General features: G+C 43.3%; 1 protein-coding gene across 20 annotated transcripts in view; it reads right to left on the reverse strand.

Annotated features, from left to right (window-relative positions):
* Positions 1-15,260, reverse strand: part of SPIDR (scaffold protein involved in DNA repair) — a 283,040-nt gene that overhangs the window by 186,106 nt on the left and 81,674 nt on the right. For 2 of the 20 annotated variants that reach the window (XM_069599988.1, XM_069599985.1), the window contains exon 1: positions 12,561-12,874. The exons of 11 other annotated variants lie outside the window; for them this stretch is intronic. Coding sequence is in view for 3 of the 9 variants with exons in the window: in XM_069599978.1 (XP_069456079.1) it covers positions 10,255-10,311 (57 nt within the window). In the remaining 6 variants the exon portion in view is untranslated. Of the gene's footprint in view, positions 1-10,155; positions 10,193-10,254; positions 12,024-12,339; positions 13,019-15,260 lie in introns of those variants that run through there. 7 more of the 20 variants (XM_069599990.1, XM_069599986.1, XM_069599992.1 and 4 more) reach the window with 7 other exon arrangements.

The raw sequence follows: 15,260 nt of genomic DNA on the forward strand, positions 1-15,260 counted from the left end.
ACATATGAAAAACAGTATCACTTCTTTCTCAGGTCTCACCAGAATCGCCTTTAGCAGTCCCTTCACACCGGTCTGTTTTTGTGTCTCTGTACCTTGAAACTCTCCCAGCCTTTCCCCACATCCAGTTCTGAAGCCACTTCTGCACTTTAAGGTATGTGCTATAGCGGCACCACACTTCTCAGCACCAAGCTCTCGGTGAGTCTGCTTAGGCTGCCAGAGCAAAAGACGAGAGACACAGGGAGATGGAGAGACTGACTTCCAGCAGGTTCCCTGGGAAAGCTGACCAAAGGGAGCCCTCTGAAAACTTTCACATATAATACTTTCTTCAGGTCTATAGTTCATTACAGAAATAATCCTGGGCAATCTCAGGATATACTAGCATGGTTCTAAAACATTTTCTCCTCCTCTTTAACTATATTTTGTTTTTTTGTTACTTGCAACTAAAAATTAACTATCTGCTAAATATCTCAATTCTTTGCAGCCAAAGATGGAGAAGCTCTATACAGTCAACAAAAACAAGACCAGGAGCTGACTGTGGCTCAGATCATGAACTCCTTATTACCAAGTTCAGACTTAAATTGAAGAAAAGTAGGGAAACCTGCTAGACCATTCAGGTATGACCTAAATCAAATCCCTTATGATTATACAGTGGAAGTGAGGAATAGATTTAAGGGCCTAGATCTGATAGACACAGTGCCTGATGAACTATGGAATGAGGTGTCTGACACTGTACAGGAGACAGGGATCAAGACCATCCCCATGGAAAAGAAATGCAAAAAAGCAAAATGGCTGTCTGGGGAGGCCTTACACATAGCTGTGAAAAGAAGAAAAGCGAAAAGCAAAGGAAAAAAGGAAAGATATAAGCATCTGAATGCAGCATTCCAAAGAATAGCAAGAAGAGATAAGAAAGCCTTCCTCAGCGGTCAATGCAAAGAAATAGAGGAAAACAACAGAATGGGAAAGACTAGAGATCTCTTCAAGAAAATTAGAGATACCAAGGGAACATTTCATGCAAAGATGGGCTCGATAAAGGACAGAAATGGTCTGGACCTAACAGAAGCAGAAGATATTAAGAAGAGGTGGCAGGAATACATGGAAGAACTGTACAAAAAAGATCTTCATGACCCAGATCATCACGATGGTGTGATCACTTATCTAGAGCCAGACATCCTGGAATGTGAAGTTAAGTGGGCCTTAGAAAGCATCACTACAAACATAGCTAGTGGAGGTGATAATTCCAGCTGAGCTGTTTCAAATCCTCAAAGATGATGCTGTGCAAGTGCTGCACTCAATATGCCAGCAAATTTGGAAAACTCGGCAGTGGCCACAGGACTGGGAAAGGTCAGTTTTCATTCCAATCCCAAAGAAAGGCAATGCCAAAGAATGCTCAAACTACTGCACAATTGTACTCATCTCACACACTAGTAAAGTAATGCTCAAAATTCTCCAAGCCAGGCTTCAGCAATACATGAACCGTGAACTTCCTGATGCTCAAGCTGGTTTTAGAAAAGGCAGAGGAACCAGAGATATTGCCAACATCCACTGGATCATGGAAATACCAAGAGAGTTCCAGAAAAACATCTATTTCTGCTTTATTGACTATGTCAAAGCCCTTGACTGTGTGGATCACAATAAACTGTGGAAAATTCTGAGAGAGAATGGGAATACCAGAACACCTGACCTGCCTCTTGAGAAATCTGTATGCAGGTCAGGAAGCAACAGTTAGAACTGGACATGGAACAACAGACTGGTTCTAAATAGGAAAAGGAGTACGTCAAGGCTGTATATTGTCACCTTGCTTATTTAACTTACATGCAGAGTACATCATGAGAAACGCTGGACTGGAAGAAACACAAGCTGGAATCAAGATTGCCAGGAGAAATATCAATAACCTCAGATATGCAGATGACACCACCCTTATGGCAGAAAGTGAAGAGGAACTAAAAAGCATCTTGATGAAAGTGAAGGAGAGGGAAAACGTTGGCTTAAAGCTCAACTTTTCAGAAAACAAAGATCACGGCATCCGGTCCCATCACTTCACGGGAAATAGATGGGGAAACAGTGGAAACAGAGTCAGACTTTATTTTTGGGGGCTCCAAAATCACTGCAGATGGTGACTGCAGCCATGAAATTAAAAGACACTTACTCCTTGGAAGGAAAGTTATGACCAACCTAGATAGCATATTCAAAAGCAGAGACACTACTTTGCCGACTAAGGTCCATCTAGTCAAGGCTATGGTTTTTCCAGTAGTCATGTATGGATGTGACAGTTGGAATGTGAAGAAGGCTGAGTGCCAAAGAATTGATGCTTTTGAACTGTGGTGTTGGAGAAGATTCTTAAGAGTCCCTTGGACTGCAAGGAAATCCAACCAGTCCATTCTGAAGGAGATCAACCCTGGGATGTCTTTGGAGGGAATGATGCTAAAGCTGAAGCTCCAGTACTTTGGCCACCTCATGCGAAGAGCTGACTCATTGGAAAAGACTTTGATGCTGGAAGGGATTGGGGGCAGGAGAAGAAGGGGACGACAAGAGGATGAGATGGCTGGATGGCATCACGGACTCAATGGACGTGAATCTAAGTGAACTCTGGGAGTTGGTGACGGACAGGGAGGCCTGGCGTGCTGCATTTCATGGGGTTGCAAAGAGTCAGACATGACTGAGCGACTGAACTGAACTGAACTGAAATATCTCAAAGTACAGAAAGTGTTTCATTAAAGAAATAGCAGCCTTATTAAGTATATACTATGTGTAAGGTGTTATACAAGAGACAAAATTTAATGAGATACAGTTCCATAACGAACCTGAAATCAAATAAAGGAGATATTGTAAGCACGGCTCACATGAGATGTTCCAAATGAGCACAGAATAGAGCCCCTGTTTCTGGCTGATCAGAAACCAGCAGATGCGCTAGAAGAGACAAAACCTACACTGGGTCTCAAAGGACCGAAGAATTCTTAGCATTTTAAAGATGAGAAAAGAAGAAAGCAAGCACATGAGGCAGGGAAGGACCAGGGATTCAAGATACACAGACAAGTCTTGACAAATCCAAGCGTGGATTTCACACTGGGAGGCAAGAGATAACCACGTAACTGACAGACTGCGGGGTGTAGAGAGCACAAATGTCCTCTCACATAAAGACAAATCAAGTAAGCCATCAGCAGTGGGAAGCAGGTTCTAAATTTATTTCTTGGAATGATGATAAATTTGATGGCAAATTCACTCACATACTTTCCATGTGGCTTCTTGGTACCAGGGACTGCCCTAGGTCAGTGATAAGGTCCATGTCTTCAGATTTGTTTCCATTCCCAAACCCACTGAAGACATGCTCTAGCAAATTAAGTTTGTTGTTGTTTAGTTGCTAAATCACATCTGACTCTTTGCGACCCCATGGTCTGTAGCCCACCAGGCTCCTCTGTCCACAGGGCTTCCCAGGCAAGAATACTGGTGTGGGTGGCCATTTCCCTCTCCAGGGGGATTTTCCCAACCCAGGGATCAAACTCGTGTCTCTTGCATCTCCTACATCAGCAGGTGGATTCTTTACCACTGAGTCACCTGGTAAGTCCAGCAACTTAAGTTACTATAGCATTTTAATGTGCTGAAATTCAGCACACTGGCAGGTGTAAATGCATTCACAGCCTACTACTTTAATAATTATTATTCTAAAACTGTTTGGCAACCAAATAGCACTAATGAAAATACTGCAGACACTCGGCTCAAGGAATGCACTGCTACAAATAACGTAGTAGTAATGCACTACAAAAGGCCAAATTTTAGTCAAGACAGTGGTGCTGTCTTGACTGAAATAGAGGACACATTCAAGAGCAAAGAATGGAAAGAGAAGCTGTTCTTTGGAACACATGGAGTTTTAAATGATCACAGGTCGAGCACAGACACACAGAGCCACCTAGCAGGAGACTGGAAATTCAGCTCCTTGACAAAGATGCCACTGGAGAAGAAATGATTCAAGACACCAATGACACCAACCCTAAGACTCCTCATGGAGGACACAAGTGAGGACAAGCTGGCTGCAGCACTCTAATTTCTGGGCTCCATGAACCGAGTCAAGGTACATTTATTACTTCAGCCTCATCATAGACAACCAACCTCCTACAGACTATCACAGGAATCACAATGACTCCATCTTACTTTGATAATATAATACTGTGCACCTAAGACGATAAAAAAGACTCCACTGTCTCTCCCTTAACATCTGCCAGTTATCTGGCAGTGCATACATCTGGGTGATAAGGAGAGCAAGGACAAAATGGGAAGTATACACACACATTTATGTGAGCTGTAATCAGCGGAAAAATCAGGAATAAAACAATTCTTCAATTCTCTAAATAAGTGGATATTCAACATTTTTTATTTAAAATAGATTTTTAAATAAGTAGCACAAAATTTTAATTAAAAAATTAATTCACACAATATTCTATGTAATTCATCTGATATTCTTTAAGCTGAAGTTACCTCCTGTAATCCCATCCACTAATTTCTGCATGAAATGTTCAGGAAAGAGTCTCATAATTAAAGAACTAGCCCTGAACCTAAGCATCCTAGTTCCTACATCAAATCTCAACCTAAATCCATGTCTACACGTGCAGGGTCCTCCTGGATAGAAACAGCGTCCACTAACAAAGTCAGGAAGTCAAGCGTCTCCCTGCAAGACTACGACACGCTGCCGTAAAACAGGTGAAACCGATCAGCCAGATGAAGCAACACTCTCCAACTCTCAGAAATTACAGCTTCCAGTTCTAAAATGTATAGATAGGTTGCACCAACAGCAACAGTGGAATATCAGTAACAAATGATAACCTCTTCAATTCTAAATGACACCTTTGTAAGCTAAATTACTTACCCAGCTGGCAAAACAATCGAAAGGTAACTAAACTAAAGTCACTCCTTGAGATAACCAATTACAGGACAAAAACAGCTCACTTTACTGTATTTTTTGCGAAAACAAAAGCCTCACGCTCTGGACTCAGCCCAGCATGGTCAGTGAAGCACCCTGTGTGCCCGGGGCCCCGCTGTGGGGGCAGCTGTCGGCTGCACCCTAACCGGCAGGCCCATGTCTCGAAGCACTGGTTTCTGCTCTCTGAGGCTCCCACCCAATTACTGGCCAGCCCAGACCTGCCTGGGGAGATCAGCAAGGGCCAGGCCACGCCAAGTTCACCACGTTTATCCTGATTCAGCCTCCCTTTCTTCAACTCACACTACAAATGACAACAGTCGTGGGAATTTTAAGGACATAATAAGAGAAGTATAAGGTGCTGCCTGTTTAGGAGATTTTGAATCTAATAACAACCAGTAAACGTGTTTACGTAGGTTAAAAGGTGTGGGCAACAGCTAAAAAGCTAAAGAAGACATGCCCTGGCAGCTGTGATGCGCGAAACGACCAAAACCAACACAGCTCCTAAAAACTGATGGGAAGGAGAAATACCGGCAGCTGATAAATCGACAAGTTTAGTTACCAGACACTTTCCACTCAAAACTCTAAAACGGAATTCATCCCTTTAACAAATCAGCTGAATGCTGCTGTGCATCAGAAATCATTCTGGGTACAATGGATCTAGTGGTGGTGATGGGGGGAGCGGATACCAGAATCCTAACCTCTATGGTCTTTAGATTCTGGTGGAATCATCATACACACACACACACACACACACGCTCACACACACACACATGCTCACACACACACGCTCGCTCACTCACTCACTCACACACTCACTCCTTCATTAACGTGGGCTGTTCTCTATCAAGGACAACACTGGATGTGTAGGAAAGGACAGCAAAACCATCAAGACCAGGAGTGTATCAGACTTCCAGATCCTAACAGAATTTTACTTTCTACTGGGATTAAAAATCAGTAAAAGCAATATAATTCTAGATTATACAGTCTTAAACTAATCATAGGTGATACACTTTCACTGTTTACTTGTGTGCTTTTTGTGACTGAAACTTTATCCATGAAAATCACTGCCAGCTGGTGAGAGGGAAAACAAAAGCGACAGATTTTCTCACACACTCAAGAAAAAAAAATTTTTTCCTGAGGTAAACAGGTTTAACAAGCTACACCCAGAGTTACACCTCTGTAAACCACTTGGCTTGCCTTCCCCAAACAAAATGTTTCCAACCTCAAATTCCAGCCCGATGAGAACAACAGAACTCAAGTCCTACCAACGTTTTGTGGGTTCACAGAAGCACCGTTCCACCTCATCTTTACAACCAGAGTGCCTGCTCTGAGGAGCCCAAGGGGAAAACAACCAACAGCAGGGGAGAGGCTCATCATTAGAGACAGCAAGACAGTGACTGCAGTGCTCAAAAAGGAAGCTGTGGGTCAAAGTTCACTGAGCAGCAGCCCAGAGCACAGAAGTGCCTGGTGGCCCGGGGCCAGCAGGGCCTCGCCGCAGAGATCCACCCAGAACCAGGATCCCTCGGCCCAGAGAGTGACTACAGGTCATGAAGGAAAGCACGCCTCCTCCCAGGAAGACGGGGCTCGACTGGAGTACAGACGCAGTCTGTGACATAACCTGGCTGCCTCTCTCTCTGTTTCAGACATTTTCAGGGAAAGACACAGCCTGCCTTTCTGCAATGCGGTCTTCTGGCAGATAGGCAGGGGTGGCATACCTTTCCCTGGTTAGCTGGAGGCTAAGGAACATCCAACTCAGAGCACACTCAAAACTGGAGCCTCAAAACTAACAGAAAGGCAAAATGACCACACACTCAAAAAATTAATCTATTCATTTGCAAACAGAATAAGAGGCAAGACACAGACTGCTGCTGGTTATGAGCCAGACTTTGCTTTTTTTCAAGGCAAAGAATTCAGATCATACACAAAATATTAGGTACAAAACAAGACTATGGGTGTTCCCCTATGGCTCAGAGGGTAAAAAAATCCGCATGCAAGGCAAGAGACACAAGAAAGGCAGGTTTGATCCCTGTGTTGGCAAGAACCCCTGGAGGAGGAAATGGCAACCCACTCCAATATTCTTGCCTGGGAAATTCCATGGACAGAGGAGCCCAGTGGGCTACAGTCCATGAGGTCGCAAAGAGCTGGACACAACAAACTAAGCAAGCAACCAAAGCTACAAGGGTATACGGTACAACACGGGGAACATGGTTAATATTTTATAACTATAAATGGAGTATAACATTTAGAATTCTGAATCACTATATTGTATACCTGTAACTATATAACACTGTACAGCAACCACACTTCAATTTAAAAAAACTAAACTAAAGCAAAATAAAATCCTACACAGTGCCGAATGGGGTGGGGGTGGGAAGTCAGAAGGGAGGGAGGAGTCTGGAGAAGGCAGATGGCTTCCAAGGAAACAAGCCAGGGAAGTGCCCTAAGGAAACAAAGGCAATGCAGTGAAAGGCCAGGACACAGCCTCACAGCCTGGGTAGCAGTCTCTAAGCATGGTGCCAGGAGGTGTTAACAGGCATGAAGATAAAGGCAGAGGGGGGCTCCACAGCCAAGGCAATGTGAATAAACATGGATGAATGAAATTAAATGCCGAGCTTTCTCAGGAGCCTTTACAACGTCCTTCCATCTATGACCTCTAAGAGAGGGCTGTAGTTTTCCCTAACTTCTACTTCTGTCTGTTTAAATATTGTAGACTGAACGTAGTTTCACATTTTCTTGACAGCTGTTCTCATAGAGAAACATTACTTAGGATGTTGAGGTGTGCACTTCTGCACGTACCAGATGGACTTCCTTTCCTACCATTTGCAAGACTGCTGGTGGACCTCAAACCTGCGATGCTCAAGCCCGCTCCTGTTGTATCTCTGACTATCAAAGTCACAGGCTCCTTGCTTGCTCTGGGTTTGAAACCAGGATATAGCAAGGCTCAGTGCTGGACAACAGGAAGACTAAAAAGATGAATAAAATATATACTCTGCTCTTTAGACATCTCTATCTGGCTACTTGCTTATAACCGAGTAAAACCAAAACACTCACTGTAAAGCAAATCTAAGAGCAAGTATTTCAGAGGACCCAGGCCTCACTCCAGACACAAGGTTGGCTGAAAAGGTCCCAACTGGACTTCAGGCAGGCAGCACCTGACCGTATTTTATATACACACAGATGCTTCTTCAAAATAATCAAACTTCATCAAAATAATCCTCACAAAATTCCTCTGAGATGAAAGAGGACAAATTAGGTAAACTGAAATAGAGAAAAATGACTTAAACATAGTTGTGCAGTCACAAAAGATAAAGGAATAATCTCAAGAATCCCCACTATCCATACAGAATCCTAAACACACTATATCAGCCTCTGTCTAGAAAACAATGCCAGGCAAAGGAATAGAGGAAAACTTATACATAGATACACACACACACACATATACACATATGTATACATATTTAACTTTGATAGCTACAGAAGTACAGGAAGGCAAAACTTAAGAGAATTCTGTCCATAGAAGAAATCTGTCCTGTATATTTTTCCATAACATGAGGGTTGATTAAGGTGATACAGCAAGCACTTTATATTAAGGTATTTAAAAGGTGTAATGTTTCATAAAGCTCATTTCATCATTATTTCAATAACTAAAAGATAATGTTTAATACAGTTAGGGATTTTATTGGCTACAATGAGCCAAAACTATATCATGGAGGTAAGTCAACTCTGAAAACGATTACTCTTTAACATTCATGCAGGAACATGAACTATGAAAAGAAGTACCAGGCTGTTTTAGCCCCTCTAAAAGCCAGAAACAGCAGAGTAGTCCACCCTTAAGAAGACACTTGATTTAAACCATGCTGCTGCTGCTGTTAAGTCGCTTCAGTCGCATCCAACTCCTAGCGACCCCATGGACTGCAGCCCACCAGGCTCCTCCATCCATGGGATTTTCCAGGCAAGAGTATTGGAATGGGTTGCCATTGCCCTCTCCGATTTAAACTATAAATTCAAACAAAACAATGTTTATCTTTGTGAAGTTTTAAAGACCCATGATTCTATAAAGTTATATTGGGCTTGGTACATGAAGTAACGCAGATTTTCTTACTTGAAAAATAAAGATAATGCTGACTAAAAAATAATTCACTAAAAGAACATATTTGAAATACAGTTGTAACTAGCAGAACATTCTATATGCACCTGAAACTGTATACATAAAGACTGTACAGAACATTTACAACCAGCAAAAATTCTCTGTGTTTCTGAACACGTACTATGGGGTGCTCAGGAGCATTAATGCATGAGCTGAACCAACCACGTGTGCTCAGAAGGGTTGCTTTAGTCACTGACTCTTGACTGGCACTAGAGAACTGACCTCTTAGAATATTCAAACTGATAGAAACATTTTTCACCCTCAGTACCTTGGCCACACTGTACTGTTCTGTCCAGGTGGTCTGTGCAAATAATGTGATTCATGGTAAGCATCTGCTTTCCTTCTAGAACTGGGTTTGGTCACTGCAGCCAATCACCAGGCACTGTTACGGTGACAACGGAAACTACGCGGAACCAGTGAGCTTACTACACTCTGCAAGAGCTGCTGCAGGTTGAGATGAAGCGTGTCCTCTGCTACCCCTAGGCGAGGACTCTTTGAAGCTTGTGACTGGTCACCCAACTTCTGACACATCTTCCCCTGTGGACTGTGCTTAGCATCATTTGTTGTAATAAATCACAGCCTCAAGTATAACTTAGAAGTTCAATGATTCCTCCTGACAAATCGCTAAATCTGGAGAGGATCTTAGGGACTCCAGACACACAGAGTTCATAATTTTAATACACTTTCCATCATTTGAGTAGAATGAGAGGTAGAAACTAGTCTATATAATCCTGGTAATCAGATATAGTTCTTATAATAACATATATGTTACATGACTTAGAGAAATATCAATCTCCATTCATGGAAACTATTTATAGTTAGATAAATATGGTTTTAAATCAGATCACCATCTACAACAAGGGATGGCAGTTTTGTTTTTTGGGTTTGTTTTTTTTTTGGTGAAGGACCAGATGGTAAGTACTTTAGGCTTTGAGGGCCACACAGTATCTTTCACAAATACTGAACTGTGTCACTGCAGCATGAGCACCATAAGAGACAGTGCAGAAACCAGTATGCATGGCTGCATTTCAATAAAACTTTATTTGCAAAGACAGGTAAGGGGTGTGATGTAGCATGCAAGCTACAGTTTACCAACCTCATTCCAGAACAAATTACTTTTCTTAATTTCTTTCCTAGATAAAGAAAACCACATATTAAAAATATAACAAAACAAAAAGTAAACAAAGGAAAATACCAAAATTCTTTCTTCATCACTCAGTGTTGCTATAACAAGACTCCAAATGTCAGTCATGTCCAACTCTCTGCGACCCCATGGACTGTAACCTACCAGGCTCCTCTGTCCATGGGATTTTCCAGGCAATAGTACTGGAGTGGATTGCCATTTCCTTCTCCAGGGGATCTTCCTGACCCAGGGATCAAACCCGGGTCTCCCGCATTGTAGACAGACGCTTTACCATCTGAGCCACCAGGGAAGTCCAATGTTGCTATAATAAAACTCAAATTACCTAAATCATAAATTTTTAAAATCAATTTAGGATCTGCTGATACCTGCTGTGAACTCAGTACACCAAAAGTCACGAAAAGGCAATCCAGGGGTAACTTCCTGGCTCTCTGGCACTGGGAAACTCTAGCCTGGGTTTTCTATTGCTTCATAACAAATCACCACTAAGTCAGAGGCTTGAGGCAACATCCATTTATTAGCTCACAGTTCTGGTGTTCAAACCTTTATTCAGGGCAAGATAGTCCAAGCTGAAGTCTCTACACAGAGTCCCTAAAGGACAGTCAAAGTGCTGGCGGGCTGCTTCTCATTTGGGCACAGGGTCCTCTTCTCAGTCCCCACAGCTGTGGAAGACTGAGCTCTTCACAGCCTTTGAGTGAGATTCCTGCTGCCCATCAGCTGGGGGCTGCTCCTAGCTGACATTACTTTCCACATGGCTGCCCCATCTTCAGATCCAGCAACAAACAGTCCTGTTCCTGTGGAATCCTCACATAACCTCCTGCAACTTGTTTCTACAGTCAAAGTGTAAACATTTAATTTAGACAATAACTGGATTCAGCATTGCTCAATGAATATCTCAAAGCATGCCTAACAAAATCAAAGCCCTGAAAAATCATTGAGAGGTTTTGAAATGAGCTTTTTTATAGAAATGGTCCGACCTTAAGAACATTTAACCCAAGCTTCTGAGACACTGGACCAGCACTGATGTGAACCTCAAGCGTTCAGGGACTACATGACTTTGAATGAGGTCAAACAAACATGCTTATCATGCAAGGTTCTTAATCATACCTGTAAGTGTCCCAAATCTATACAAATTCCTTCCTTCATCTCCACAACTTGCTGCCTTAATAATAACTAACACAAAAGAACAAAACAAGAAATTTCTAACAACTTGAGATCATAAACCAATCAGAGCCATTTTCTTGTTGCTGTGCTCAATCGTGTCCGACTCTTTTCGACTCTACAGACTGCAGCCCACCAGGATCCTCTATCTATGGAATTTTCCAGGCAAGAATACTGGAACCGGTTGCCACTTCCTCCTCCTTCCCCACCCAGGGATCAAACCTTTGTCTCTCGCATCTCTTGCATTGGTAGGTGGATTCTTTACTATGAGTGCCACCTTGGAAGCCCGTGAAATGCCCTGCCTCTTTCTTTTCTACCAGGCAAATTCTTATTTAATGCTGAAGACTTTGTTAATCCATCCATCATCTACAAAGTCCTCTCTACCACAACTTTCTATTATAAGTGAACACCCACACATCCACCGCTGAGAATACCCCATGGATACTCCCACACTTTGCTTAGCATGTATCTACTACAGGGTTCCTCCTAAGCCACAAAGGCTTTTCTTTTGCCAACACTACACAGTGTACCCACTTCTACTCCTGAATTTCTATATGCTATTTGTATACATGTCCGTCCTTCTTTGAGACTGTGAGCTTAAAAGCCTCACCTGGTTTCTGTACGTATGGCTTCAAGAGTTTAGACAGGCATAGACAAATTTCCTATGAGAGAGAATATGAAATAAGTAGGTTCTGACCATATAACTCACTGAAAACTTCTCTTTATCTGATCTCTAAATAACAACAGCAGAAATCAATTTTTTACAAATCTTCCCTGGTGGCTCAGAGGTTAAAGTGTCTGCCTCCAATGTGGGAGACCCGGGTTCAATCCCTGGGTCGGGAAGATCCCCTGGAGAAGGAAATGGTAACCCACTCCAGTATTCTTGCCTGGAGAATCCCATGGACGGAGAAGCCTGGTAGGCTACAGTCCATGGGGTCGCAAAGAGTCGGACACGACTGAGCGACTTCACTCACTCACCCTTCCCTTATGTGCTAGGCACAACAGTTCCATATGAATAGCAGCAATGGGGAAATGAACTTTGCACCACTTCTGCAGCTGGTAGAGAAGGAAGCTAAACAGGCTCCTTCTGCTTTGGGAGGAGAGCAAATTCTATGTTAGGTAACACACACACACAAAAAACACCCTCTGGGAGACCACAACCAAACTTACAGATACTAGTCATATGAGAGGGTACCTACCTCTGCTCTGACCTATTGTTACATCCAGGAAACTACCTCTTCAGGAGAGAAATGTGAAATCAGGTCCTGTGAGAGAAGATGGGATTAACAGAAAGCAACGGACTTGAAGTGGCCATAGGGAAACAGTGGTTAACAACAGGGTCTTTTTCAGACTAGGGTGAAAATATCTCTCTTTCTACATGTATTTTGTTCTCCAGATGACAAGACTCTTAAATAAACCATAGAAAAGAAGTTTTTTCTACAAAGCATCCCCTTCATAACTGCCTATCATGACACAGCAACCAAGAAACACGAAGCTTGTTCTGGGGACAGTCAACTGGTGATTTCCTGCTAGACTTTCTCAACTCAGAGGGTGATGAAACGGCCTGGTGTTGCAATGCAGTTATGGCTTGGGTGAAAACGCAGGGCATCCAAGGCAGAAGTGGCTGAAGACAGAGGAGCCCAGCAGGAAGTTGTTCCTACAAAGGAAATTGCAGGTTCTAAGATGAAGAGGAAGTCAAGAGTGAGAATTAAGTGTCTTAAGAACTTGAGAAAATACTGAAGAAACTACTTGCGGTCTCACACATACTTAAAACCTTATGCAGCATATTCAGGTTATCATTAATTATAAATCTGAAACTTTGCCAATGCAGTTCAGGGTAAAGTTCACCCACAGTGGGGATTTCCAGATGGCTCAATGGTAAACAATCCACCTTACAACGCAGGTTCAATTCCTGGGTCAGTACGATCCCCTGGAGTAGAAAATGGCAACCTACTCCAGTATTCTTGCCTGGGAAATCCCATGGACAGAGGAGCCTGGAGGGCTACAGTCCATGGGACTACAAGGAGTCAGACACGACTGAGCAGGCAGATATGCCTCACGTTTTCAGCTAAAGAAGTCAAATCCTGTCTTCGTTAACCGTCTGTGAGGAGCTGCTGTTGCCTCTATTCCTTGCAGGGAGCTCTTCTGTAAGAATGTCTATGATGACACTGACTAAAGGGACAGAGGAAGACCACTCTCACCCGTCTGCTCCTGCAGTGAGAATCCTCGTCATATTCCTCTTCATTTTAACCATGCCCTGCACTGTCCTTCTCACATACAAATGCTCCCACAAGGAGCTTCCAGTCTCCATAAAAAATGGTAGACTCTCTGAAAGGTTATTTCCATTTGCTGGTAAGATGTGTCCTAGTCACAAGGAGCATACTACTAGTCAGCTCCTTGGCAATAAATGAATGAGCACAAATGATCATTTTGAGTTTAAAACAACTTTCACAGTGAGACCTCAGGACTCTCTGGTGGAAGTTGTTTCTATCTCCTCCATCTGTGCATGCGTGTGTGCTAAGTCACTTTAGTCGTATCCAACTCTCTGCGACCCTATGGACTGTAAGCCTGCCCGGCTCCTCTGTCCATGGGATTCTCCAGGCAAGAATACTGGAGTGAGGTGCCATGCCCTCCTGCAGAGGATCTTCCCAACCCAGCGATGGACTCCTGCACTGCAAGCGGATTCTTTACCACTGAGCTACAGGGGAAGCTACAGACAACAGAAACTGAACAGAAACGTCATATCCCAGGATTATTGATGGGATAGGATGCTTATAAATATTCACAGAACATACCTTTCCACCATTAAGCGAGAAATAGTACTGCATATATGTTTTTAGTCAATAACAGGCTTTATAAATATGAATAGTGGCATTAACAAGATTATTCACAGGTTTCATACAAGACCACATGTGACTTTCCCAAATCTGGAAAGTAAGTGTGACCATGTCAATTTCTCTCTAGCCCGACACAGCATGTTAACTTCTGAGAGTAATGTGAGGCACCAGAACCTGCTTTTTATTCTGATTTCCAAAATCAGAATGCCTCACGTTGTCACCTAGAGAAGTCAAATCATGTCTTCGTTAACTGTCCATGAGTTCTGGTACTCACTACTTTACTCTAAATCACCTGCACTCAAGAGTGAGATCTCCCTTGAAAAACCACATTTTTGATATCTCAGCAGTCACTGAAATCATCATCCTACACTCTCTATTCTGGCTTCTGAATCCCTGTGTTCTTAGATCAACATCTCCCTGTCTCACTTTCATTCACAGACCAAATGCCCCTGAGCGCCAGGCGTTCTGCTCACTGCTGCTGCACAGACACCGAGGCAGATGTGGGTGAGGTGTGGGCAGGGAGTAACCTGTACCACCGAGCACACCACATGCCATGGCAGGAGGAAGGACACAGTGCTACGAGGACGGGGAGCAGGGTGCAAAGCCATCCCGGGCTGGGTGCAGGGAGGGCTCCTGGGAGACAGAGAGGATGGCCCTGTGAATGCCCTAGGCCGCCAGCAATGGGGTCTCTGGCCAGCTGCTTAACTTCATTGTGTCTGCTATTTCCACTCTCTTAAACGTGTGCTTGACAACACGCACAACCTGTGCCCTTTGAATGCTATCCACAAGCTCTGCGTTAGTTTTCTTTCTATACTGTGTAACAAGGTTCCACAAATTCAGGGGACTGCAGTCACACTGGCTTATTACCTAACAGCTCTGCAGGCCACAAGTCTTGCCTGTTTTTCCCTTGTGTTTTTGTGGCTGTGTCAGGTGGCATGTGGGATCTTAATTCCCCTACCAGGGATTGAACCCATGCGCCCCCTACACTGGAAGCAGGGAGTCTTAACCACTGGATTGCCAGGGAAGTCCCTTGCTCATTTTAACTGAGTCTTCTGCTCATGG

This window comes from Ovis canadensis, chromosome 9 (assembly GCF_042477335.2).
Source record: "Ovis canadensis isolate MfBH-ARS-UI-01 breed Bighorn chromosome 9, ARS-UI_OviCan_v2, whole genome shotgun sequence".
Taxonomy (NCBI): domain Eukaryota; kingdom Metazoa; phylum Chordata; class Mammalia; order Artiodactyla; family Bovidae; genus Ovis; species Ovis canadensis.